The 27,467-nt window shown below is 46.9% G+C and overlaps 1 protein-coding gene across 1 annotated transcript in view; it reads right to left on the reverse strand.

Annotated features, from left to right (window-relative positions):
* The window catches only part of ARHGAP6 (Rho GTPase activating protein 6), a 343,048-nt gene extending 327,995 nt beyond the window's left edge, over nt 1–15,053 (reverse strand). Inside the window, 2 exon segments of the mRNA XM_050913825.1 lie at nt 14,557–14,864; nt 14,867–15,053. Coding sequence (XP_050769782.1) covers nt 14,557–14,864; nt 14,867–15,053 — 495 coding nt within the window.
* Between the last annotated feature and the right edge of the window lie 12,414 nt (nt 15,054–27,467).

A 27,467-nucleotide genomic window follows, 5' to 3' on the forward strand; every position in this document is an offset into this window, starting at 1 on the left:
AAGCAAGCCCCTCTTGTAGCTCCCCCTGCTATCTATCTTCTACAGGAATCTTCCACACTCTCCTTGGGAACATCCCAACTAATTGTTCCCTTCCAGCTTCGCTTTGATTTGCCCCAGATGTTGCCAACCATATTTCTCCTTTCCCCTTGGCTTCCACTCCATCTGTCTTGAGTTAGATCCAGCACAAGAAGAGCTCCTGCTTTCCTACAAATGCTTTGGTCCTATTTTAATTACAGGGGCCAGTCACCCTCTAGCATAGCAATATGGTTATTAAATGCCTTTATCTCAACCAAAGGAGTGTATTTCAAAAAAACTGTAAGGAAGCCAGAAATAAATAATTCACTGCAGGAATCTCATTCTTTTCAACTGTAATTCAACTGACATCTTAAGCCTGCTATCTTCAGCTCCAAACAAGGACTATGGCTAAATCTCATGCTGAATACTAAGTCCAAGTAGCTGGACTTGGTCCAGAAGAAGGGCCTCCAAGAGCTCAAAGCACTTAGGAAAGGTGTCCTGCCACCTGAGACCATAAGAAACTGTCTAGCCACCACAACTGCAGTATGGCCGTAAAGATGAGCTCATCGCTGCTCCCAATGTCTCTATTTCCAGGGTGCAACAGCTCTTCAACCTGCCAAGCGATGAGTGCTCCCTCTGTTCCCTACCCCAGTCATCAGGATTCGGAAGGCATGGTGTAAAAGCTGGTGTTTGTGGAGCACAGGCAATATGGATCATGCCCTCTTATCTCTACCCACTCCTCCTGCAGTGGCACCTTGCTGGCTCTGCTGGGGCTGCAGCCTTCGGCAGCCTTTGGGATACAGGAAGGATTTCCTCCGTAGAAGGCAAGACAATATCCAGCTTCCAGCCAGTTTGTCAGAGAGATTCCCAAACAACCAAGCCCTCGAACCCAGAATCTAAACACCAGGAAGCTTTGTTTTCAACAGACTCCCAGAGAGGAAGCTCTGATTGACAAATACAGCACTGCAGCATAGCTCCCCAAGTGTCCCCTCCAGGCCAGCTATCACAGGGACAGAAGGAGTTACCAAAGAACAGCAGATCTTCTCTTTTTAATTCTGGCACTTATGCCAGATCCTGCTCTCTACAGCAATCAGAATTTCCATTTAACGTCTGAGTGTATAAGCTGGATGCTCCCAGACTAAAGAAATAAAGTGCATACATTCAGAATTTAATAACGCACTGATACAGCCTCAAGACATGTTTCTAAAAAACAAGCAGATACGCTGTCACAAGCTGAAAACAACAAATGATAGTAGGAGGCAAACCTAATATAGCAAGTTGTGCTAAAGCACATAGGAATGACCACAAAACAAGCACAAACAAAACATGAACAATATTTAGAGAGACAAGTTGAAAGCGCTACTGAAATGAGAAACAGCTCAAGAAGACATATGGACAAGACATAAGACCCCTTTACTGCTGAAAAAGGGTATTCAGTTGTGTGGAAGACCTCAGCATTACAGACCTCTTCCTCTGGGAAGGAAGAAGAAAGGAAGGAGGCCCTAATTACTATAACAAAAAGTAAGGATATAAAAGATCTAGAATAAGATTTCAAAAACTATCTAAACAATCTGGGAGCCCGATGTTCACCTTCAAAAGTGAGTCAGGGGCTTCAGAAAATTTCATCGCTAGAGACGATGGTGGGAACTATTCAGGGAGCGCAACGCACCATGGCAGCCAGTAAGGACCACACTGGCTGCTGGATCCAACACCAACCTTTCATCTTACCAAACCGCACCAGAGGCGGGAGCTTCTCCGAGGGCCAGGGGGCACGGCGGGCAGAGCTGCGAAGCACAGAGCAGCCCCAGGATGGCACATCGGGCACAGCGCTCCTGGAGGAAAGCAGGACGTCACACCACGAGTGAGACGGGGCAGGGATGCCCAGGCAGGAGTCAAAGCTCTCCTCTTCCCAGCAGTGGTGGCACTTCAGTGGCAATCCTGTTTTCCAGCCCTAATGATATTTTACTTAGCTACTCGTTTCTTACGCTGTTTTGGTCTTCTCCCCTTCCTTACCTCCTTCTATTTGAACCACGCAGCTGTAATCCACAGTCACCTTTTTTCTCTTTTTATTTTCTTGCCCATTCAAGGAAAAAAGTACTTACCGAGACTGCAAAAGGTTATGACTCCGAGCCATCAAGGCTTTCTTCTACTGTGGGCAAGATCCTTCTGTCAGCCCAATTTCATACTCGATGCTGGAGGCTGCACTTGCTTGACAAAACCTCTGCCAGCTAAAGGCAGACTTGCCAAAATTGTTTCTCAAAAGCAAGAAGAGACACAGGAGATCAGATGTTGACCAACATACTCCAGAAGCTCAAAAAAGCCCACCACTGCATTGTAAACAGCAGCAAATTATGACCTGTGCTCCTTTTAAATAGCAGCGTGGAAGCATTTAGTTCAGCAAGCCAATTTGGTACCAGCTTTTTCCGGGCCGTGTGGCCCCATCTGCCTATTCCAGTTTAGTTTAGCTTTGACTGATCCCAGTTACATAACTGTACCCTTAAGCTCATAAGTTGTAAGGTCAATATCAGGTTAAATTGTTGCTGTGTAAGACAATATAGGCAAAGTCTGAACTGTCCTACTGCCACACCTATTTTTCTGTGTATCTGATGCAATTCCCAGCTCAAAGCTCGGCAGGAGATTTCCTTTCCTTCTCACATACCTCTTCAATTTTTTCCCTTCTTCTTCCATTTCTCTCCCAGATTATTTTTACTTTTATAATACACTCAGGAAGATGACAAAAATGAAAGTTAGAAAAGCTAAATTGACAGGAATGCTTCTGAACCATCATTTTACTACAGGCATTGAATTGAAGTGTTTTAGGCAGCAGCACGTCGTATGGCCTGTCATGAGCACACTGAACTACCATGAAATGGGGCAGGAAAAGATAATGCTGTTTTGCCAAATGTTCAATATATTTAAACCTAAAGTGAAATAACCCACAAAAGCAGATGGAGCCCAACTTCAGAGAAGGTCTGTCCCGATAGCACACTGTCCTGAAGGTAGATACCTTGTAAGTCCTGGGCTCCTTAATGCTAGAATATGCAGGCAGGCTTGGTTAAATGAGCTGGCAGGAAACCTACCTGGCAGGTAGTTACTGAAACTTCCCTGCCAAATCCCTGCTGAAGTTCTGCTAGAGCACTGTCAAGCTGTCTCTGCAAAACACTTGAATTTGAGAAGGGTTTGGTTTGGTGGGGTTTTTTTAATTTTACTGACATCTTTAAAAAAACCACCCTGGCTTTCTTTGCATTTGTGAGACACCAGCAGTGTAGCTGCAGTGTAATGGTAAGGTATGCCTCACAGAGCAGTAGGACAGCAACAACTTTGGAGAACGATGCAATGAAAGAAATCACTCTTCTTATAAGCCTGCTTCCAATGCTGATGCTGGAGAGCATCGTACTTTCTGCAGTAACCCAGCAACTTCTGTTCCATCAAAGGTACGTTGTAGCACAAGGGAAGACAGCAGAGTTTTCATTCTACTGTGGAAAGAAATGATACTCGGTCACAGAATCACAGAAAAAATTACGTCAGAAGGGACCTCTGGAGGTCATCTGGTCCAATCTCCTGCTCAAAGCAGGGCCAGCTTCAAAATTTGATTGGGTTCCTTGGGGCCTTGCCCTGTCAACGGTTGAAAATTTCCAGGGACAGAGATTCCAGAGCCTCTCCGGGCAACCCATTTCAATACTTAACCACTCCTGCTGTGAATGGTTTTTTCCTTAGATCTACTCAAAATTCCTCTTGCTGCAACTCGTGACTGTCATTGTGCAACTCTGACAACACCCAGCTCCATCTTCTCCTTAGCCCCCATGTAGGTAGTAAAAGTGGAATTACATCCCCCCTTATTCTTCTCCAGGCTGAAACAAATCTCAGCCTTGCCTTGTGCATTAAGCACTCTCATCCCCTAACTGTCTTGATGGCTCTCCACTCCACTTGCTCCAGTATGTCAACATCTCCCTTGTACAAAGGAGCCCAGATGTGGACTCATAAGAGCGAAGTCACTTCCCTTGATCTGCCGGTCACCTTTTTGCTCACACAACCCAGTATGCAGGCATCCTGTTCTCCACTTTACACACTTTCCACCGCTCACTAACCTATCTAACTGGTTTTCCTCTGATCCATGTGAGGTGGTGTAATTCAGCTGCATTTGGGCTAAAAAACAGGCGGGAGGCTCTGTTACATAGTTCACTCCAAGAAAGAAAAGTATGCTCATCTGTCACATTCGCTCTGCCTCAGTTGAGGAGAGGTTTATGAAACAGAATGGTTCCATCTGAGCCTTGACAGAGCGTGGAAATGGTATGCGCTCAGATCTCAAGCAGAGAAAAGGATCAAGAAGCATTTTGGACAGTGTGCCAGAGATTTTTCAAATATGCAAATTTACCAATGTAAATCTTACTAATTATTCTACTAAAAAGTTGCTTTAAAACCCTCCATACAGGTTGACCGCCAATTACATCACATTCCTTTAGTGAATATAGAATTAAGGCACATTATCCCTGAAAAAAAAAAAACTTCCAATTGCGTTTATTTAAGTAATTTGGCTGCCTAATTCTCTCAGCTGGCTATGGTTTGGTACCCACTCTCTGGCGCAGTCCACTTTGTATATCATTTGCAAATACACTGTCCCCTTCTAAAGACCTAGGAGACGTGTCCCCATGGCGCGCTGCTACAAGAGCTGTCACTAGATGCAGAGACATGAACACATGCTTGAGAAACAGTAGTGAAGCAATGACCAAAAGGCACACCATATTTTGTCAGCAGGAATGTTATGAAATAGCCACAAGAAAACTCAACCATATTGTTCTAATTTAGGACAGAGTAGATAGGGTCTTATTTTGGAGCAGGAAAATGTAATCTATCCCAGTCTGTCTTTCCCCACCGCTCCTTTCAAATAACAGTCTGTGCTGTCATCCACATTAAATTAACAGCTAAACATAGCTGACTTCCAACCAGGATGTTACAACGATTTAGCCTTCCTATATACCCATACACTTATAAAAGAAATTGTGGTAATGAGATTGAGATCAAAATATTGCCCAGAATCCTTTTAAAATCGAGGGCAGAGAAAAGAGAAGAGGGATTTCTTTATGATTTAAGAAGCATAAATATGAGATATGTACAATCAAAACAACAAAATTTGAGAAGTTATAGCATATGTGTTAATCCGCGTTCTTTAGCTTCAAATCCTCCCATTTCACATAAGTGTCAGCTTGTCCCAGAGCTTGATGGCACTGTATAAAGAAACAATTGCATATCTTCTAAAAACAGAAGATGGTGAGATCTGTTGGACAGTTTGCAGACTCTATTGTGCCTAAACTCTTATGGGAATACAATTCAGAAAGGTTTATTCAGTAAATTAAAAGAAATACCTCCTACGGGAAGCAAAAGACATAACAGAATGAAAAACATTTCCTGTAGGAGGAATATTTTTAGACTTTTCGAGAGAGAGGCAAATGAAAACTGAACACAGCACTGCCAACTGGTTTCTCACCACATTACTCTCAGTAGGGTGCAACTCAACTGAAATTACCCTTTAGAGAAAAAAAAAAAGACAGTGCTCAAAAACCATGTTGCCGTGTTACAACACTGGCAGAAAACAAAGGGATAAAGCAAATAAAACCTGAAAATAGCAATGGAAAATTTGTATTAGTCTTCCTCTTACAAAATCAGTTATAGATGTTCAGTGGAGGTACAGTCCCATCACTGAAAATCAAATCCAGGAAGCCAGTCCTTTGGAGAAGCATGACTCTGAGGCAGTGCAACAGTAATCTTAATCACACTATAAAAAAATGAACCTTTCATTTGTTAGCAAAGTCTGTATCATACTCTGTACTTTGCTGAAAACCATTTTGTCCGTTTATGAGACAAACCATTTATGAGAACAGAAGGACTCATTAACATTTGACTTGGCCAATCCAAATAATAGGCTACAGCTACAGTAAAGCAGCTTTTTTTTAGTATGAACTTCTGGTGATGAAAGCAAGAGAAAGACACATTATCTTCCTTTTCAATGTTTGGCATGGAGGATAACTGAAGATATACATAACAAGGACAACTAGAAACGGCTAAAAGACAAGCCCAACCTGAAAATGTCCGAGTGCATGGAACAGGAACTCATAAATGAACAGGTGAGAAAAGAGAAAAGCAAGATCTACCCAAAGTCCTAGCAGGTTCTTCGCAGCCACAAGGACAGTCTCTGCATGGGACTGAGTGCTCATGTGCATCCTCACTAAGTGCAATGCTCAAAAATCTCTTTTTGACCTTACACTGTCAAAGAGTCCTCATGGATGAATACCGTAAATCAGAAGGTCTTTTCTTTGAGAGGATACAGAAGAGAGCAAGTAGGAAGACCCAGAAAAGACAGTTCTGGTTTCACAACTTGGGAGGCTGATGCAAGCTGTTCCCACAGCCAGGACTGTGAGGATGATGACCCAGGGGTGAGAGCTTTAGGGTGGAAAATTGATGTTTGTTTTTACGGGCCAGAGACACAGTACCTAACCTACTCAGCTCCAAAAACACGAACATGTGGTACCCGGCATCTGGTTCCAGTACGACAATGTGGCGAGCGTCAAGCACTGGAAGCTCATCAAATCCTTCAAAAACACTCTTAACTCTCCCGGGGATTTAATAACTCCTTGCTGACAACTGGAGTGGAACAGACATGTAACTTGAAATAGCCAGTCTGTACACATCTAGGAAAAGCTGAAACTCAGAAAGCCTGCGCATACATTTCCATTGATATGTATTATTGCTTCAGGATAAGAATACATAAAAAATAATAGAAATTATTTTGAACAAACACAGCTTAAAAATCTGCACAAAACAATAGATACAGAAGTTTTAAAGAGAGATGAAGTAAGTAAAATTCCTAGGACTGAATGATAACTAAAGGCTTTGCTTCCTACCTGATACTCTGTTTTGACTAGTAGTATTCACCCGCTAAAAGTAAAGCACACACTTGAGTACTCTGTCAGATTGAAGTCTGACAGCTCAATACCTTGCAAAATTGGACGATGAGTCGCAATGTCGAATTCCAATGAAGTCTGAATCTTGCCCTTACCTCCTTATTGCCCTCCTTCCAGTCTCCCCATAAGCTGAATGGAATATTTGGCCTCTTCTCCAACCATCCAAACACCTGGTTCAGTTAAAAACCAGTGTAACCCTGTATGTACAAAAGCTATGTTTTAAAACATCAGCTTAATTCCAGTGACCCTTACGTTCTCAAATACTACACCACATAGCCAGAAAATCAAATATGAGCAGTATTATATCATGTTTAATGAGACTAAGATAGTATAATCGTTATACCCTTCATTTTCATTACCTTTTTACATTAAGATTTCAACTCTGCAACTCTGACGCTGATACGATCTAGTTACTACTATACCATCATGAGTGTTCAGCCCTACTTGCTCAGAACTCCCTGCTGGTTTCCATTATGATATTTACATCTGGAAGGAAAAAAATCCCCCAAAACATGCTTAATACCTATATGCTTATACAGCCACAACACTGCAGAAGAGTGAAGAGAGATTCCTGAAAAGTTCTCCACCTGCAAATTGTCAGAGCTGCAGTTCTTGTCATGCAAGAGAGTCTGCAAAGCTAGATGTGCCGCAAGGCCATCATGAAGTCAAGACAGAAGTCTGGGTTGTTGATATTTTAGACGCTGCTCAAAATTACTTTTCAGTCTCATTTCTATTATTTTCACAAGTTCCTTTCCCATTACTTAAGCAATGCACACTCGGGGAGAATTCTGTCTGTCCTAGCTGTCAACTCCCATATTTTCACCAAATGTCTTCAGATGTAATTTAGTTGGGAATGGGAAGAGTACATTTGCCAAATTCAGAAATGTTGAAGATATTTAGTTACTTTTAATGGCATTCCTCTGCACAACATTTCTGCCCACCAAATTTTGCAATTACAGAACTCTTACAGTATTGAATGGGACGGACTTAGGCTGAAACTAATCTGTGTGTCTAGTGTTTTAGGGTGTCTTATGGAACAAAATAAAGCAGAACAGTTCAGTGGTAAATATCAGCACACAAAGATTTTTACTTTAAAAAACAAAAACCTTCCAAAATACAGTTCTCACACATCTCATTAAAAAGCCCCCCTCAAAGGGAAAAATGCAAGTTAGCAATTTTGGGGATGGGGGAGTGTCCAGTTTTTTAAATGTTTGGAGGAAGACCAAAAAAACAAGGTGACAAAAAGCCCTTTAAACATGCTAGACCCCCATTTTGCTTCCTGGACAGTTAGTCAGGGCTCTACATGGGAATATGTTCAAACCCCTCTTCCATCCATATAGAAAAATGTGTGTTGGGTATCAAGGTGCTTAAGGATAAGTATAACAGACATTGAGCTCACACTTCAGCTACATATCACTCTTCAGAGATCATTACAGCAAAAAGATCAACCAGTGCTGATGGGAATTTAATACATTCCCTGTGATTCCTTCCCAAAGACGGACAAATCTTCATCTGATGGGGAAACAAATCTGGAGCATCTCATCCTAACAAGCCACACAATAAACACAGGCAAACGCAGAAGCAATGAGGTCAAAAACATGAGGCAAAGAGCTCAGCGAAGATAAAGCCTCTAAGCCTATGGCAACTGGAGAGCAATAAGTATGACATTCTCACAAGAGACTAAATGTTGAGGAGGTATTCCATTAAAACATTTGCATGTATAGTGTTAAATTAGTTTATTGGGGATTACTGACCTTTAGCCAACGTGAACTATTGCAGCCTTCCATGGTAGAGCCTTATCCCCCGTTCCAAGTGCAGCAGCTTTGCTTTTACACCTCGAAAGCTTCAGCTTAACCCCTGGCTTGACAAACATGCTGTCACATCAGCACCAATTGAAGTGCAATGCCTAGTGAAAACTGGGGAAAGGATGTCTTCGCTTACGTATCTCATGCTAGATCTTTTGAAAGTGATGCAGCATATATACTTCTATTTCATGTTTTCTTCATGCATCCTAACAAACAGGAGAAAACTGCCTTCCTTCTCTCTTTTCTGTAGGTAACCTACAATTTTCAGAATGTATATCAATCATTGCTTACGAGTTAAATAGGGGAAGGAAAAATAAAGAAAAACTCTCCCTCCTCTAAATTTACAATGACCAGGTTCTGCTCCTGCAAACTTGATTATGCGATCAGTCCAAAACAACTTGTCTCACTAACCTCAAAGAAAAATACTCATTTGAAGCACCCAAAGATATATATCCATATGGGACTGTGACCTCTTGGTTTGCCCAATTTTTAAGAATTTTGCTTTACCCTTTATCTCTGAAAGTATTTTTCATGTATGTCCTTCCATCAGCATAGTTTTGAAGCAAGCACTGGCTGTAAAAAAGCACAAAGGAGTAAGCCAGCCACTCACAGCAACTTTGAAAAACGGAGTTAAAATTAATTTGCAAAAACCAGTGATGCTCAGGGGAAAACTCTGGCAAGCAAGGAGATATGGAAAGAGGGAATCTGAGACCGCCTTCCCAATGGATTTAAACTCCTAAAGTATCAAGTAAGTGAATTTACAGAAGCTGACCTCCCAAGGCACCTAACAGCTGAAACTGGTGTTGTGAGCGTTCACTACTTCCGACAGCCATGCCCTAAATTATCACTCCATATGACTCTAACAGAAGTTATAAAATAAATTTGCTAAACTAATGTTGTTCTGATATTGCAGATGAGCATCTCCAACATCCTTGCAGCTAGCCACAGCCTGGCTGGCCGGCCGGCAGCTCAGGAGACACCAGGACGACTCCTGGCTTCTCCCCCAAAACCTGGTGCGGAACCAGGGCGACCTTCCCTCCCGCCCCATGGGAAACCCCTCGCCCCGCTGTGCTCGCCAGAAAGCCTCCCCTGGGCAAGCGAGCAGGTCGATCGCAGGCTGCGCCAGGAGGAGGAAGAAGGGAGGAAGGGCTGAGCCAACTGCCCGCAGCAACCCGACGGCACTGAGGAGCGAGCCGCAAACTCACGACGGTGCCTCCTGCTTCCCGGCGGCTAGGCACGCAAGCGGGAAGGCTGCAGACATTATGCTACCATTACTTTAAAAACAGCTCTCCCCCAAAAAAGTGTATTAGCTGGAGATGTTAACGTTTAATTAGTCAGTAACACACGGAGTATGACAGCAAAATAATCAGGCCATATAAGTTTAAGTGTTTAGATTTGGTTTACCGTAACAAAGACATTACTCAGATACAGTCACATCATTTGCCGTATTTGTTATACACACGCTGTGGCTTTCCATTGCCGTCTTTAGGACAGAAGAATAAGCAGAAGAATTAACACAACATGAGACTTCAGACAGATCTATTCATTTTGAGCTATTTTGGACTTTTCACCTGGCAAACGTATGCCAGTCAGTCACTGTAAAACACTTGCATCCTTAACGTGTACGGGACTACTCCCATACTTAAGCATACAAGTATGACTAAATGTTGGCAGAATCAAGGCACTAAGGTATCTCTACATATTTTTATCACCTTTTTCCATGATATTTAGTTTACTTAGAGAGTCACTTAACCTTATGAAACACTTAATGAAAGCATAACAGTTATAACAGGCTTAATTTTGTAAGTGAAAGTGAATTTTCTTTAAGGAAAATGGCTTAAAGGGACAGCTGAGATCTGATGGCAATTGAGGATGAATACCTTTTTTCCTTGTTAAAAATCCCCCTCAGCTTTGCCCCACTGAAACCACTGGAAATGTTGTCACTGATTTCCACAGACCCAGGAACAGGTTTTTAATTTGAGCAGCTTATACATGAGCAGATAATCGAAAGGGGAAAGAATGCTTGTCAGCGAAGTAAAGCTCCACTGAAAATAATCTTTACAGTTGTAAAATTTTCTTGTGAATAAAATTACATGTCGATAAAGGAGAGCCAGATCACCCGGGAGTGAGAGACACCTCTGTCACATGATGCTTCACATCCAAAAATCTGTGGATGCAAGAATATAGGCCTAACATTTTTCTTTGTGTAAAGCCTTTAGGTGTGACCTTCTGCTGAAACTGGAAATCCCCTGTGCACTCTGGCGTTCCATTAAAAATTATTTATGAATGGCCGCGTGAACTGAGCAGCAACCTTTCCCTCCCTAGGCCAGTGGGCAGGGTTGTGGTATAAAATGCTGAAGTCAAAGCACTACAATAAAAAAAAAAAAGTAGAACAAACAATCCATCCTTCTCCTGGCCTCATAGCAAAGCTGTCACGGACATTTTGGCCTCATATACAGAAATCGCAGGTCAGCTGGTAAGGGAGCGCTGGGTGCAGGCATTGAATACGGCTGTGCCAGGCGCTCCTACCCCTCCAGCCCCGCGGCAGCGGGCTGCCCCAGGGCGGGATTCGCACAGCTCGCCCGCCAGCGCGTGCTGCAAACCCCATCTTCACCACGTCCCTCCAGACGGCACCGCACAGACGCAGCTCGGGACAGGTGAAGGAGGTCCTGCTCAGAAGTTATTCTTTTGGGGCGTTCTGAAGAGAGTATCTCCCTGGCATTTTTACTTCTCTTTACTGCTTTAGAGATTCAGGTAGGGGGAAGAAAATAATTCCCACATATATCTCCTAAAATACTATATTTAGTGCGTAACCCTGTTGCTTGCGCGGTGGCTTTAGAGACACATTTTCCAAAAAGTGCAATTATACTGAAAGTGTTGGAATGAAGGTAAAGAAAACAGGTTTTGCAATGAACACCTCTTTTACTCCCCAGCTAATAGGATGGGAATTTTTAAGTACTCAAACCAAAACCTTCCATGCTCATTTTCAGCTTGCAGTCATCTATTCAGTTCTCTTTTACAGCTGAGTAAAATCATCGTTGTGAGTTTTCTGAGTTGAAAAAAACAGAACTACAGATTTCCTATTGAGAATGCAGTAATTTGGATAATGGGACCTTTTAAAGTTACAATATTATAAATAGTTATTTCCTTTTCACCCAATAAAATGTTGCATTTTTCACCTCCTCAAGCGCACTTGCTTTGCCACAGCTAGGGTGAAGCCCCAGAGACAGAGAATCCTTCACTTCCCAACACCTGAACAAGTCCTTTTCCAATAAAGACTAAATAGGAAGCAAACAGCTAAATCCTTTATGAACAACGCTATTTTATGATAAAACCAAACTGAATGACCGTTAGGATGCATGCCTGCAATAAGAGGGGGAATATGATCAAAATTATGTTTGTGCAGTTTCTTGTAAAATATAGATGAAAATCATTTATACGTGTCATTGCTGATAGTTACAACTAAGTTAATGTTTGCAGAACGCCTTGAAAACAGAAACTCTGAAACCAGCAGGTATCAGGTTATACGGCAACTGACGTACAATGCCACAAATTCACAGCGACGACGCTGACCCGCCGCGGGAGCGCGGCTTCAGGTGCAGCACACCCTGCTCCCACATCGCAGCCCCACCACCGTGACTGCTGGGACGACGACCGCGATGACACTTGTGCCCAACTGAGGGCTCGTGGAGAGGGGTGGCCCGGCCACCTGCCCAGCCCGGCCACGGGGACCCGGCACAGAGACGCCGATACTTGCTTGTCCTGACAGCACTGGGCTCAGACCTTCCCAAAATCATTCTCTTACAACAGAATCACATGTTGGGTTTTTTTTTTCCCTAATGTAAAGGTGATTGTTTTTTTTAAACTACACTCACACGTATGTCTCGGTTACTCTAAAAATCAGGCCTCACCAATAGGAAAGATGCCTCCAAAATACAAGACCGCACTTTGTTAGTGTAAACACCCTTTTCTTAAATGTATGAAAGATACTTACCCAGTTCCAAATGCCAAGTAAACAACAATTTGTCAGAGAACAGCGCTGTAACATCACACGAAACTGCACTGAATCAAATGTAACTATAAATTACTTCACTATACTGCAATCATGTTATTAGTAATATAATACACTCTCCAAAAAAAAAAGGTTTGACTATTTAAAAATGCTAGATACACACCAAATTAGGAAAAAAATCGTACTTTTGAATTTGCAGTCTGAAGATGTGCTGTGCTACATGGTTTGACGACATACAGATCTGAAAAAAAATGCCCCAAGTGTCCAGCACCTTCGTGTGGATTCAGTGAAAACAGGGAGACTCGCTTACATTTGCAGATCAGAGACCATGCTCTGAGTCTTGGACTCAGTCAGGAAACTCTGCACAGGAAATCTTACGTATCTTATACTTTTTGATGTTCCTTATCAAATCGTAAGTGGATAAGCAGCCAACTTACCCTTAATTAGTGTGAGCATCTAAAGGTCATTACCCACTGTCTCACTGGAGTTTTTTTGTTACTGACACTGCAACTCCCACAAAGTTCTTTGAAATCATGAATTTTTAACTATCTTAAAATTCAAGCGTGAAGATGAAATATTGCTAAGAGTAACTTCTGATCACAAGACTTAATAATAATCCGTTTTTGAAAACTGCTAAAAATCTTCGCTGCCTCTTTCAACATTAGTCAGCATCGTGCCTGAGGTCACCACCCAAGCGCTGACACTCCATCCCAACTGGCAGACGTTGACAACTTTTATACACCAAGCTAACAGGAGGATGCGGGGACTTGTTCGGGGTGAGAGGCAGCCTTTGCCCTTAAAAACTACTTTTCATAATCTTGTGCCGTCATGGTGCCTGGTTTGGCTTTGGATCCCAGATCACTCTGTAAGGTAAGGATTTTTCAAGGACTTCCGCACCCCACTGAAACAATGGGGCTGTTTTGTTGATAGATCTAGTTAGTATTGGCTATTTATAATAAATACATCCGAAATGGAAATGGAAATAAAAGGAAAAGGCAGCCTTCTGACCCCAACCCAAAAGCTCCAGGAGGCACTACTAAAGAGGTAAGCGGGAAACCTCATCGCCACAAACAGGATGGAGAATTTCTTCAAACAAAAGATTTCTTCTTCTCGTGCTACAAGGGGCTGTGCATAACCAACTCGCCGAGCAATCGCGATCAAGAAACAATGCCACATTCTTTGAATACATTCATCCACATGGTATGGTATCTGCAGCCCAACATCGACGACATCCAAGTTAAACGAATAAATATTTGCATTGCGAAGTTGGATTTGTCTTGGAATACGATCGCTCCTCATGTGGTTTTGACACATGTGCGTTGTCAAATAAATCACAGCTCACTGGGTGCGCACATTAAAAATAATTTGTCTATCTTGTTAGAAGCCATCGCATACTTCAGTTTACGAGGTGTGAAACTGGGAGGGGAAGGTTTTACATGCCCGGGACAACTATATATGGAGCCCGTCGAGGGAACATCAAGTGCCACCGGCCGCCCCACCACCGCCGCGGATCCCCGCGCCCGGCGCTAACACCCCTGCCCGTTTCCCACGGCGGCCTCGACGGCACCGCAGCCGCTGCCCGGGCCGGTGCCCGGCCCTACCGCGGACACCACCGAGGGGGGGCGCAGGCGGCGACCGGCGGCTGCGGGGCTCCGAGGGGCCGCCCCGGCGCGGGGGGGGCGGCGAGCGGGCGGGCGTCGGCGGCGCACGCCGGGGGCGAGGGCGGCGCGGCGGGTGCCCGTCCCCCGGGGGCGGGCGGGCCTACCTCGGATTTCCACACGACGTAGGCGGCGGGGCGAGGCCCGGGCGGCGAGGGCTGCCCCTTCCTCTGCTGCAGCCAGCGCCGGGGCGAGGAGAAGATGCTGTTGCCGGCGGGGCCGCTCAGCGCCGAGGCCGAGGGGGTGCGCGCCAGGAAGGGCAGCTCCCAGCCGGGGCTCCGCTTCCCGCGGGGGCTCTCCTCGTCGAAGAGGGCGCTGCCCGGCGGCGACCGCTCCAGCGGGGTGCTGGGGGTGGAGAAGGAGGCGCCGGCGGGCGGCGGGGCGCCCCGAGGACCGCGGCGCTCCCCCGGGGGCTGCCGGCGGCCCGCGCCCGCGGCGCCCGGCCCGCGCCCTCGCCGTCCTCCCGGCCGCCGCCGATGATGGCGGGGTCGAGGCTGCGCGTCTGGCGGAGCCTCCGCTTGGAGAGGCTCTTGGCGGCGGCGGGGGCGGCGGCGGCCGGGGAGGAGCAGGAGAAGACGCTGCTCAGCAGGCTCTGCGCCGACATCGCGGCGGCCGCTGCCCCGGGCACGGCGGGGGGCGGCCGGGGGTCCGGGGCTCTCCCTGCCTCTGCCTCTGGCCCCCGCCGCGGCGGCGCGGAGCGGCGCGGCTCTCGGGGCGTCCCCCGCGCCCGGGCTCAGCCCCCGGCGGCGCGGCCCGACGGCGGCACCGGGGGGCTCATGGCGGCGTCCGGCGCTGGGGCTGCTCCGGGGCTGCCGCCGCCGCGGTCACTTTGCTGGGAGGGAGAGGGAGGGAAAGGGAAAAAAAAAAAAAAAAAAAAAAGTTGCGAGAGAAAAGGGGAGGGAAGGAGGCAGCAGCGGAGCTTTTATCTCGGCTCGCCGCAGCCTGCCAGAGTCACTCCCCCCGCGGCCGCGATGCGCACGGGAGCCGCTCGCCGCCCCCCCACCCCGTCGGGTCCCCGGGTGGCAGGGCCCGCCTGCCTCCCCCCGAGGCGGGGAGAGCCGGTCCCGGTGTCGCCCGCACCCCGGTGCCGCCGCGGGGCGCCCACGTCGGGGCGCGTCGGCCGGCAGCCCCTCCGGGCTGCGCGGGCACCGGGGCTGCGGCTCCCGGGCGCTGCCCCGGGCGGCCCCGACGGGGCGCTGCGGCCGCGCTGGCACTGGGCGGTTGCGTTTTGGGGGGGGATCTAGCAGCGAGGGGCAGTTGTTCGTCGGGGCGATCGTTCCGGAGGCGCAGCCGGGGAAAGCCCCGGCCTGACCCTGCGAAGTCCAGTGCCGCATCCCCGTCCCGCCAGCGTCCGCTGGTGAGCGGCGGGGGCACGCTGGGCTGCTGGTTGTGGGACCCCTGTATCCTCCCCGGCCGTGTCGGGGAGAGCTGGTGACTTCAGGGGAAACTTAAGCAATAGGCACGGTGCTCACAGTGTACAGCACACGTCTGTAGGGCTACCAGGACTAGGTCTTCAGCGGAGCTCGACCAGCAATTATGTTCTGACCCAAGTCTCCCTTTCCATCCTGTGCCAATTTGAGAAGATGGTCTTACGTATTTGACCACAACAAACACCTACTTCGAGCACACACTCTGCTACTCCTGTCTGACAGCCTGGGCAGAACAACCCCATGTGGATGTGAGTCCCACAGGCAGCATGGATAACCAGAGACCTGCAACTGTTCTGGGTACCTCATGGCAGCAGAAGGAAAGGAGTGGGACCAATGAAGCTAAGCCGCCTCAGGACAAATAGCAAAACTTGCCTGATCCTCTGTAGAGACTTTTCTCTGCTCGCTCTCCAAGCATAGAAGAGGAAACCTTTATCAGGAGAAAGGAACAAACTTGGGAAAGCCAAAACTGTAAAGAAACGCAGGAACAGAACGCACGCAAAGGAAGAACACCACACAGCCCCATGAAGGCTGGCAGCCAGCCAGCCAGCTCCTTCCCCACCTGGAGTGGAGGAAACAGTCCCTCAGCTGCAGGATCCAACTCCTGCCCCCCTCTCCCAGCTAGGAACACCAAGTCCTCCCCTCGCTGGAAGCAGTTCAACGGCGATGCTTGTAAGATTCTTCCTGGAGGCCCCGCACCATCGTTTACTTACTGTTTCAATTTTATTAAGCTGCAGCTAACCATTGGCTTCATGGGTGAGTTCAGATCTGTTGCTCTTTTGTCAGCGAGGAATACAGCCGTTACATTTTTTGAGATGAAAGCAAAACACACAAACCCAAATCCTGGTTTGCTTCCAGACCTATACTTTCATTTGTGGAGAGAGTGGAAGACACCTAGGGAGAGAGTAGCCAAGAGCTCCAGTGCAAGTCTTGAATCTCCCCTGTCTCAGATCAAATCACCATTAGACTACTGATTCTTTGGGGCTTAGGCATCCTTCTTTTGACCTGAGAAATCACCATTTCCACAGTCTCCCCAAAAGTGTCACAGACAACTCTTAAAATTCCTTAGAAGAAGACCGGCTATTTTGGAAAAAAGCACTCGAGCACAACACAAGGGTTATTTTCTCCTCACGCCTCATTTTCTCCTCAAACCCTAGCGCAGGGTTTTGTTGTCCTCCCAGGCATCCTGCGGGCTGTGCAGGTAAGTGCTTCACGGCAGCATTTTCTAGTTTCATCAATAGAGGGAGTAGACAGTTCTTTCCTTTGTGGCATTATTTAAGGTTCATAAAGAGAAACAGCACACTAGGCCATCCACTTTCAAAGGGAGGTGTTCTGGTTTTATGTAATGTTTCCAAATGGGTTTTTTTCCTCCATTTTTTTTGTCTGAAAAGGAGCTTTTCCCCCTTACTTTAATAAACTGTTCTGTTGCCTAATTCCAAAGGCTGCTAGTTCCTCCACAGCTAAGGTTGCAGCTGTTTCTGTTTAAAGCTTCATTTTGCCTCCTCATTAATGCCTTCAATAAGGTCTCATGCTTGAGACTAAAAAGAAGGTCTGAAGCATAAAACAATAATCAGAGTTTGTTTCTGCGGTTCTGTGCCCATGCTAGCAATTTGGTTGAGAGAGACATGTCTACAATACAGCTTTACAGTCATGTGGCTCCAAGTATTCGCTTTGGTCCTCTACAAACATATCATCGGAACATGAAGGGACAGGGCAACATGAGGAAAAAAGGCAGGGGGGGAAATTCAGAGCTATAATCACACGAGGAGCGGAGAGGACAATCACGCCTGCCTCCCAAATCCACTGGAAATGGTTCCTGCTGTTCTCAGTAAGGTGCATTGCCCGCTTTGAAGAGGCACAGCCAGCTGCCAGCGGGCAAACCTCCACGTGCAGACTCAGATCCTTACACACCGCACACACAACCTGTGAAAGGAGCTGGAAACGATCACATAAGTGATCCTACAATGTTAGGAGCATACGTCAGCTTACAAGTAACTACTCTAAATGAAGTGGGAGGAAAGCATTCTTATTTCCACCTACTTTAGCCCAGGTATTACAACTGCCCAGCTGGTTTTCTCCATGAGAGCCCTCATGAAAAATTGGAGGATAGATTTCATGAGACAGAGACCTGGAGAATCATCACAGCTGCGATTCAGTGAGCAAAGCCAACATATGCATAGAGATGCTTCGTGTAGACAACTTCACTACCTGTCTTCGCTGCTGTCTATATCTTTCGGGGGCAACAGCAATATAAGCACTTACTGATTGTTTTTTAAGTTGCTGTTTATCGTCACTATTAACTGCATTGTTATGAGACCTGGCAGCACGACCAATGCAGCTAGGCTCCAGGGCTCTGGTGGGCACTCTACAAAGCACAGAACAAAAAGACAGTCCTAGTCCCCAAGCCTTAGCACTAACCTCCAGCCAAAAGATATCAGCGGTGTAGCCATATAAGCAGAGAAATAGTGAGACAATACTAGTTGATCCGATATTGGTCATCAGCCCTTCTCTTCTGAAGCAAAGCTGTTTGTGTAACTGCTGCCATAAGGTTGCAATAGCAGTCAAGGAATCGGACAGTCCTTCCTGGAGCTGGGAGTAGCAGCATAGACACTGGATGTGCTGACTGCTGGAATTGGAAAGGCTTTCCTAACAGTTTGCACTGTCATATTTTTTTACAGTGAAAGCTTAAATCCAGTGAGGATGTTTATTCTTCTGTCTCACTGCCCGTCACTGCCTTACGCAGTGGTCAGCTGACTTACTGCAACATGAAAGATCTCTCCTCAACTTTTCAAGTCTGTATTTCTGAAAGTGAGCAGTAGCGGTATGGATCAATAATGCAATAAAAATTCAGAAATATTTTGAGGGATGAATGCATTTGACAATTACGACTTTCCAGTCGTCAGTTTTATTCTGAAATATCTTCAGTGTTAGCACACAGAGTAGAAGTATAGAAGCATTCCCTGGGCATACAGGCATTGCGCTTGGGAAGCCAAAGCTCAGCTGTTGGTGTAACCAGCAAAGGATGTCAAGGGCAACAAGAGCAGCTTCTACCACCACAGTAGCAGTGAAAGAACATAAAAGGAAGGTGCGGGACCTCTGCTGAAAGCAGCAGGTGACTTCAGGCAACAGGCAGAGACAAGGCTGAGGTACTCAATGCCTTCTTTGCGTTGATCTTCACCAACAGAGTCTGCCAGCCCTTTGTGCCTCAAGGAGAAGAGAATCTGTTAGTAGTGGAAAAGGACTGAGTAAGGGATCTTCTTTTGAGGAATCCCAACCCATGCAAGTCTGGGGAACCAGCCAGGTGCTCAGAGGGCTAGCCAATGTCACTGCAACGCCACTTTTTATCTTTGAAAGGTCATGGAGATTTGGAGAGGTACCTAATGGCTGAAAAAGGCTAAATGTTGCACCTTATCTTCCAAAAGAGCAAGGACAATCCAAGGAGCTACAGGCTGGTGAGCTTCACTTTGGGAAAATCACAAAAGCAAGTTCTCTTGGAAGCCATTTCTGGGCATAGAGAGGAGAAAAAGGTGACTGGAAAGACCCAGCACGCGTTTACCGAGGGTAAATCATGCCTGACCAACCTGATCACCTGTCATGATCCGTGGATGATGGGAGAGGAGTGGATAGGAGGCTTTCGGCACACTCTCCTACAGCTTCCTTGTTGGGACAATTAGATGAGAGAAAAACTGGCTGGATCACAGTGATTCATGGTTTATACTCTACCTGGAAGCTGGTTACAAGTGAAGTTCTTCAGAAGTCTATCTTGAGACCTGTCCTGTTTAATATCTGTATCAATAGCCTGGAGGAGGAGACAGAGCGCACTCTCATCCAGTTTGTGGACAGCATCAAATTAAGGCGTACAGACAACACAGTCCAGGACGGGGCTGTCATTCAGAGGGGCCTAGAGAGGCCAGATGAATGGGAAAACAGAAATCTTATGAAAGTCAGCGAGGACAAATGCACTTGGTGTGGACTAACCCCCTGCATTTCCATGGGCTAGGCACTGACAGGCGGGGGTGCAGCTCTGATGGGAAGGGCCCAGGTCCCCGGGTGGCCAATAGACCAGACATGAGCCAGCAGGGAGCCCTGGCAGGGATGAAGGCTGACAGCATCCTGGGCTGCATCAACAGAAGCGTGGTCAGTAGACCACGGCAAGCAATTATTGCCTTTTACACAGCATTCAATAAACCTCATCTGGAATCCTGTATCTAGTTTGGGTGCCCCCCATTAAGGAGGACCTTGATAAACTTCAGCAAGTCCCTTGGAGGGCTACCAAGACAGTTGGGAGCTGGAGCATTTGCCCTGTGAGGAGGTGCCAGGAAAGCTGGACTTGTTCAGCCTTTGGAAGGGAAAACTAGTAGCAGCCTTCCCGTACCTGCAAGGGAGGTCTCCTCCAACTTTAATGACTCTGCAGTTCTAACCAAATATGAATTTTGGGTTAAAGTCAAGAAAACCTTAACCTTCAGAAAATTTTCAGAGATTCCGTATAAATGTGTATCACCTGTCTTACTAGCAAGCTTGCTGCATGGGCACATTTTAGAGAAATTATGGTGTTACTGTACTTTTAACAATCTCTGGTGTTATTAATGTCCCATTAATCTGGAATTAGAAGGAGATACTGAACAGAATTTAAAGTCTAAATGTTTAAAAGCTCATCACAGTTGCACTTGTTTTGACAGCATTTAAAAAAATAATTGTTCAAATATAATCTGATATAAAGTTCAATATAATTGTACGAAAATATGAGTGTATGCATCTCAAGAATGAAGCAAAGTCTGTTTTGTTCAGACTTCTGAACAAATCTCTGAAAATAAGGGTGAATTGGAAAACAGGACCATTTTGCAACTCTTATTATTTCTTCAGAATTTATTGAGCGTAAGAAAAGCGAAGCCACTCTTTTGCCTTACTCTTTTCCTACAGAAGAATTCCTGATTTTGTAGTTCCTGGGATCTGATTTTTTGGACGAAAAAGCTTATAGTTAAATTTTAGCTCTTCCAGTTTTTCTGTGAAGACGGAAGAGCTGTTACGTTTTTTGCAGAACTTCTGTCTATATTACAGTGGAAGTGGTCTATAGGCATTTCAGCATAGCGTTCAAAGCTGCTTCTCCAGAGGAGAAAGTGCTACAGAAGCGTTTGTGGAAGCATCTGGGGAGTGGGTGCGTAACTTCAGTCCACATGAGGAGCCAGCACCCAGCTTTGGCTCCCGTGGTGTTTGACCTTCACCTAGGTGGTGACCAAGTCCTGCGATGGCCTGGTCCTCTTTCTACAGAGGCCGCCTTGTGTTCTGGCAGTGACCTTGGTAAGACGTGTACGGCTGTACCATGCTAACACAAAGTGTTTTGACGTGACTAGGAAGGAAATTGCCTGTAGGGCTGCGTCTCCCGTAAAGTCACACGTTCCCCTATTTCTTACCTGGCGTGGGACTTGGCGGGTCAGTTGCCGAGACACCTTGAGGAGTCTTGGCAAGTGTTTGCCCAGATTGGCTACTCAGTGCTTAGCTAGGACAGCTGGACCTGTGTGACAGCACCCTTAAAAAAAAAAAAAAAAAGTCATTTTCTATAAAGAGAAAAAGATGCTTATTTATATTGAAAGGGAAAAGTGATGGAATGTCATTACTCATCCAAACGTTTGCTGTACTGAAGCAATAATAATGACAACAGTGACTGCTACTGTATACCTACTATACAGTAGAGTATATATATACAGTGTGTGTATCTATACCATACAGTATATATAAAACTATAAAGTTTTTTTTATATAGTGTATATGTATAGTGTATATATAGTATATATATATATACACTATATAGTCTTTTTTTTTTTTTTTTAGAGAGAGAAAGAGTATGTATGTTATATGCTCCAAGCCCAGCATTTAAGTGCCAAAGAGTACAAACCCATGCCACATGCCGCGGACCGCCTAACCCCCTCGCTGACCGCCCAGATGTGCACGCACAGCACCCCTGGGCACCGCCGCGGGCTCTCACCCCGGCTCAGGTCACTCGGGGCTGAGCCGTGCGGGGCCGGGGCCGGGGCCGGGGCCGAGCCGCGGGGGGCGGGGAGGCAGGCCCGGCCCCGCCCCGCCCCGCCAGGCCCCGCCCCGCCCCGCCCGGCGCCGCCGCGCCAGGCCCTAGCTCCCGCCCCCGCCGCGCCCCCTGCCCGGAGCCGCCGCGCCGATGCCACGTGGGAGGCGGCGGAGCCGCCGTCGGCGCCGGGCCGGAACCGCGGCCCCCCTGACGCTGGGGACGGCCCTCGCCGGGCGCCGGGAGGAGGGGAGGTCGCGGAGCCCCCGGGACCGCGGCGGGATCGCCGAGACCCGATGGGTGCTCGGCGCGGTGGCGCCCGGCTCGCGGCTCGGCCTCCCGGGCCTAGAGGCGCTGGCGGCGGCGGCCGGGCCTAGGGGCGGCTCCCCGCCCTGGGCGGCGCCATCGCTGCTCCAGGTGCCGGCGGCGGCCCAGCCGGCCCCGCGGCGGGAGGGCAGCGACCTGCCCGCCGGCGCGCCGGCCGCCCTGGCCGTGCTGCGCCTCCAGCCCGGCGCCGAGGGCTCGGCGCGGGCGGCGGCGGCGGCGGGGGCCGCGCCGCGCCTGCGGACCGTCTACGTGAACCCGCGCTGGCTGGAGCGGCAGGCCGCGCTGGGGGCGGCGGCGGCGGCGGCCAGCCCCTGCGCCGAGGCGGCGGCGGCGGCGGCGAGCGGCGCGGCAGGGGGCCCGGCGGCGGCGGCGGCCGCGGCGGCGGGGCAGGGCGAGGCGGCGCCGGCGGCGGCGGAGGCGGCGGCCACCCCCTACGTGGGGCTGCGGCGGCCGCTGGGCTACCAGCTGGCCAAGGCCACCAAGGAGCGGATCTGGCGGGGGGAGTTCATTGACCTCTTTTCCTTGCTCCACACAGAGCTGGCCCCCGAGCACGGCCCGCGCCCGGGGGACACGCTGGACCAGTGGGTCTCGGCCTTCCTGGTGTACGCCAGCGTGCTGTGCGAGAAGCACCCGGCGCGCTGCGGGGCCATGTTCAAGTACCTGGACACCATCCGCAAGCTGCATGCCACCTACGGGGGCACCTCGTGGATGAGCTACGACGAGGACTTTCGGCGGCGGGCGGCCAAGGACCCCACCCTGCCCTGGGGCGACGTCGACCTCGACCTCTGGATGAAGTGGATGGCGCCCCTCAAGTCGCTCGTCAGCAGGCAACCGCGTGCTGAGGGCGAGACGCAGGCCTCGCCGGCACCGCCACCGCCGCCACCGTCCCAGAGCCCCAAGCAGGAGGAGAAAAGCCAGGTGTGACGGGCCGGCGGCCGCGGCGGCGCGTTCCCCCGCTCCCCCGGCCGGGCACGGTGCCCCTCGGAGCGGGAGAGGAGAAGGGGGCAGTTGGGGTGCCCTTGACTTGGTTGGCGGCTCCCGCGTCACGGCGCTGACCCTTCGCTCGTGCTGACCGTAGGGCCACGGTGTCAGCTGGCGAGGCGTGGGGCCGCACGGGTGTCCAGCTGGCCACCGTGGGAGGTGCGGGCATTGCTGGAGAAAAAAGCACGCTCTCAGCAAATAATTGTTTGCAGCATTTATTGCTCGGGCCGCCAGAAATTAGGAACCCCGCTAATTCCCTCCCCTGGTACATAATTGCATTTTTCTCAAGACATTAGAAGAAAGGTGGTTTGGTTTGGTTTTGTTTTGTTTTCCTCTGAGTGGTCTTTAAAAAATTAACTTTCTTCAGCAATACAGTTATCCATATGTAAGACAAAGAGTACAGACTCTCCTGTTACTATGGGAGCATGTGGTAGTTGCAGGCTGTGTGGGAGGCCAGAAAAATTGATGTGAATAAAGATAAACTTCAATATGAATGGCCACAGCTTGCAAATTCACTGCGATTTGGAGATTTAACCTGGTTTGGGACTCAGTAGATTTAATCCACAAGTTTTGGCCCGTTTTGTGGGAGAAGATGGTGGGTATGATCAGGGGAAGTAGGGAAGATCTTGTGTATGTTAAGGTTTTGCTTTCAGTATAGGCATCAAGTGTCACTGAATTGGTATAACGCCTGATGTACACGGGCAGATCTACCCTTTCCACTGCCTGAGTTGTGACAGCGAGCTCCACAGGTACAACGGGCTGCCTGTCTATATTGGGGGTTGTGCTGCTTCTCTTACATTGGTGGCTGTAGTCTGTCAAATCCCCAGCACAGAAAATGCTGAATACTGAGTTTAGTGCCAGCTGAATGATGGTAGGGAGATTGTTATATTGGCTATATTTATTTCTAAACAAATTTTTTAGGACCATAGGAAGAATCTTTGTGTTCCTGAAGAGTTTTTGCTAGCTCATCAGATGCTGTGCTTCCCGGGGATTGCCAGCGCAGAGGAGTGGCTAAATTGTTCGACTCTGTTAGCCTGATCTGGAAAGGGAGGACCCTTTTTCAGGGCATCTGGAAGTGTTTGGTGTGTCGCACCAAGTCCTGACTTTGGTACCTATCAAAAGTGACTTCTCTGGGCCAACCTGCGACAAAGAAAGGGAGCAAACACCATGCAGTAATATAGATAAACAGGTCCCAGTGCAGGCCTTGTGGCCTGGGTGCTTTCTGTGGTTGATGCTCTAGATTATGCAACTTTTTCTGATATCTCTCTTTAGATTTCTCCATTCTCAAGAACAACAGCTCAGTTCTTGTTTTGCTACGGATCTTATGTGAGCACCAGATGGGCAATGGCTTATAGCTTTCGTCTCATCCGAGACTGGATCTTCAGCTTGTCATGTTAACCAGACTTGTAACTTCTTCCACAGCAGTCGGTCTGTCAGTGCAGAGCTTTTGCGCTGTTGTCTGCTGAGGCACCAGAGGTCTCGATCCCCTTTGGTTTCATGGAAATTTCCCAGCTGACTTTCAGCAGTGGCATTGATAGTTGTTTTTTTCCCAGAAATTGTGTAAAGAAAAATTAAACGTGTTTATTTTAACTAAAGAACTTAGAAAATACCAAAAGTTTAATGTTTGTAAAAACACTAGTGCTTTAGCAGCACAATGAAAAGCAAAAGTAAAAGTTGTGCAATTGTTCAGTGTGGGTTCAACCGCCTTTCTATTATTAGAGCAGTTTTTAATTGGTAGCACATAGTCTCTTATAACTGTTTAAAAGAGAAGAACATCCTTGACTGAAATAATGGTTTGAGCAGCTGTTAAATGTGAATGAAGCCTAGGATAAAGCGTGAGTTTATCATGGCCAGGCAGCAGCAAGGAAACATTGCTTTCTTGGAGGTGACCTGTGGGTTTCCCCTGCACCTCCCCAGCTCCTTGCAACCTCTAATTATGTTGTGTAAAAAAACTACTTCAGAGCTATAAGACGTGACTTCGCATTTGGGCAAAAGAATTAGAGAATTGAAATGGGAGAGAATAGCCTTTTATGGGCTTACGGCTTTGGCCAGAACCTAAGCTTTTCCACATTCATGCTGTCAAGAGGAAGAGGAGGTGTTTTACAAAGACCTTTTCTTCCAGATTGTTTGTTTGAACTGATTTTGTTTTCATCATTTCAAGGGATAGCATTAGGCAGCCTGACTGGATTTCATTTCCCCTTTCGGTTGAAGGCTCCTTAAATTTCAGCTTGATGTCGTGCCTGTATCTCTGGTTCTGCAGTTCTACAGAAGGTTAACCAGTGAAAGTCAAGGAAAACAAAGTGTCGTGTTTGAAGCTAGCTGTCCTTTCTAAGGCACTGATGAAGAGCTGTAACTTTGCTTTACACAGAAAGAACAAAGTGAGAAACCCTACTTTTAGTTTGAGTATGATAATTGGCGCGTATGTAGGATAGCTGAGATTCATTCCTGCAAATTTATGTCTGTATATGTAACTTCAGACAATTTTTTTTTTTCCAGACTCCATGAAGACAGAAGGCCAGTTGGAATGGCAGTCAGATTAAGTGGGTGAGTTTATTTATAAAACTGACTAACTTTGGATCTTAAATATTTGCAGATTTGTTAAATACAGAATTTCTTATTGGTGCCAACAGCCTGACTCCGTTGGTGTTTAAGTGGAGCTCTGGTATTCTAGTGCATTCTTTTACCTCTGCTTCTGTTGCGTTGCAAGCTGTGCTAGAGAAGACATAGGAAATTCATTTTACCCAATCAGCAATTGTAACAATGGACTACAAACCTGCAGAGCAAGCCGGTTTGCTGGAAAACAGGAATTCCTGCAGCGCAGCACTTGTCACAGACTATCCAAAGAGGGCAAAGATTCAGGAAGGTGAATAAATTGAACATTGGTTGAATGAGGTCAGGAACAGTCTCCCGGAGGAGAACCCTGCCCTAAAATACTACTTTGAAAGTATAAGCCAATTTAATGCGCAGATTAACCCTTCTCATTTGAGCAAACTTGTGTGCAATCCTGGATCTTTGCAGATCACAACTGGACACTTCAAAAACCTATGTACTATATTTGTTTTAAAAAAAATAAATAACTTGTCTTGTTACAGCTGTTACTTTTACCATTTCACTGAGAATATCTGCAACATAAATGTATATTTGACTTGAAACAGTATCATACACTTGGTATAATAACTCAGGTTGTCAACAGAATTATTCTGTGAGGCTCAATATCGCCTCTCCATTCTTCTCTGAAAAATGCATTAACCATTGCGATCATTGCCAGAAATCAGTTATAGTCCAATTGCGCATTACAAAATTCTTGATCAAATATAATAATTGACCTAAATTATTATTCTGCTTTGATCCTCGTAGAATACTTAAGATCCTGAGCATCAGACTAGACCTTTGTAGTCTGGTGTTCATGAAAATCACATTCACTGGTTCACGGTTTAGTCGTTCTACATCTCAGTATTTTGTTTTCTTTTCCTTTCCCTTGCATACTAGGGAGTATGATCAAGGTAATACTGTGATCCAGTAACGCGCATGATGGTAAGGGTATGCCTTTAGTTGTTTCAGGAAAAAGCTGCCATTATCTGCTCTCCTTTACCTTTCTTGATAGTTTCAATAATATGCATAACATGAAGTGTTTGTAAATTGATATTAAACTGTTTGTGACTTCACCTAAATAAATTTTTATATATAAATGCTGTTCTTGATCTGAGCCTTTTTTTTCTCCCTTGTTCTTATATTGCCACTTCCCCTTTTGTAATCACTTTTTTCCATCACCTGACCTCTTACAAAATTTCTGTTTTTCAGTTATTAAAGCACAACCGAATCTTAACTATCAACAGAAAACAAATCAGCCTTTGAAAGTTGCTTTCAATATTTTGTATAAAGGCTTGATAATGTTGTAACTGTAGCTGTCGTAGCTTATTCATCTTTCCCAGTTGTTGAGACAACAATAGGTATCAGGCCTTGATCTGTCTGAAAATGAAATAGCCGCTGCACTGAAATACCAGTATTTTAATGGCCTCCAAACTGGGACTCTGATCCAGTGAATGCTGAGATATCTGCATTCAATACAGTAGAATATAGAGCACTTTTACAGATGGAATTACAAGTTATAAAAATACCTTTCATTTTTGGGAAGGGGCTTAAGCTCAATGATCAGATCACTCGTGCCATTCTTCCCTTGTCCTGTTTTCTTAAGAAATCAGAACTTGGTGACTTGCTGGTCTGTGCTGTGTTTCTTCACCATCGTTGCTACACATGAACCACTG

The sequence above is a fragment of the Gymnogyps californianus genome, chromosome 1, assembly GCF_018139145.2.
Source record: "Gymnogyps californianus isolate 813 chromosome 1, ASM1813914v2, whole genome shotgun sequence".
NCBI lineage: Eukaryota > Metazoa > Chordata > Aves > Accipitriformes > Cathartidae > Gymnogyps > Gymnogyps californianus.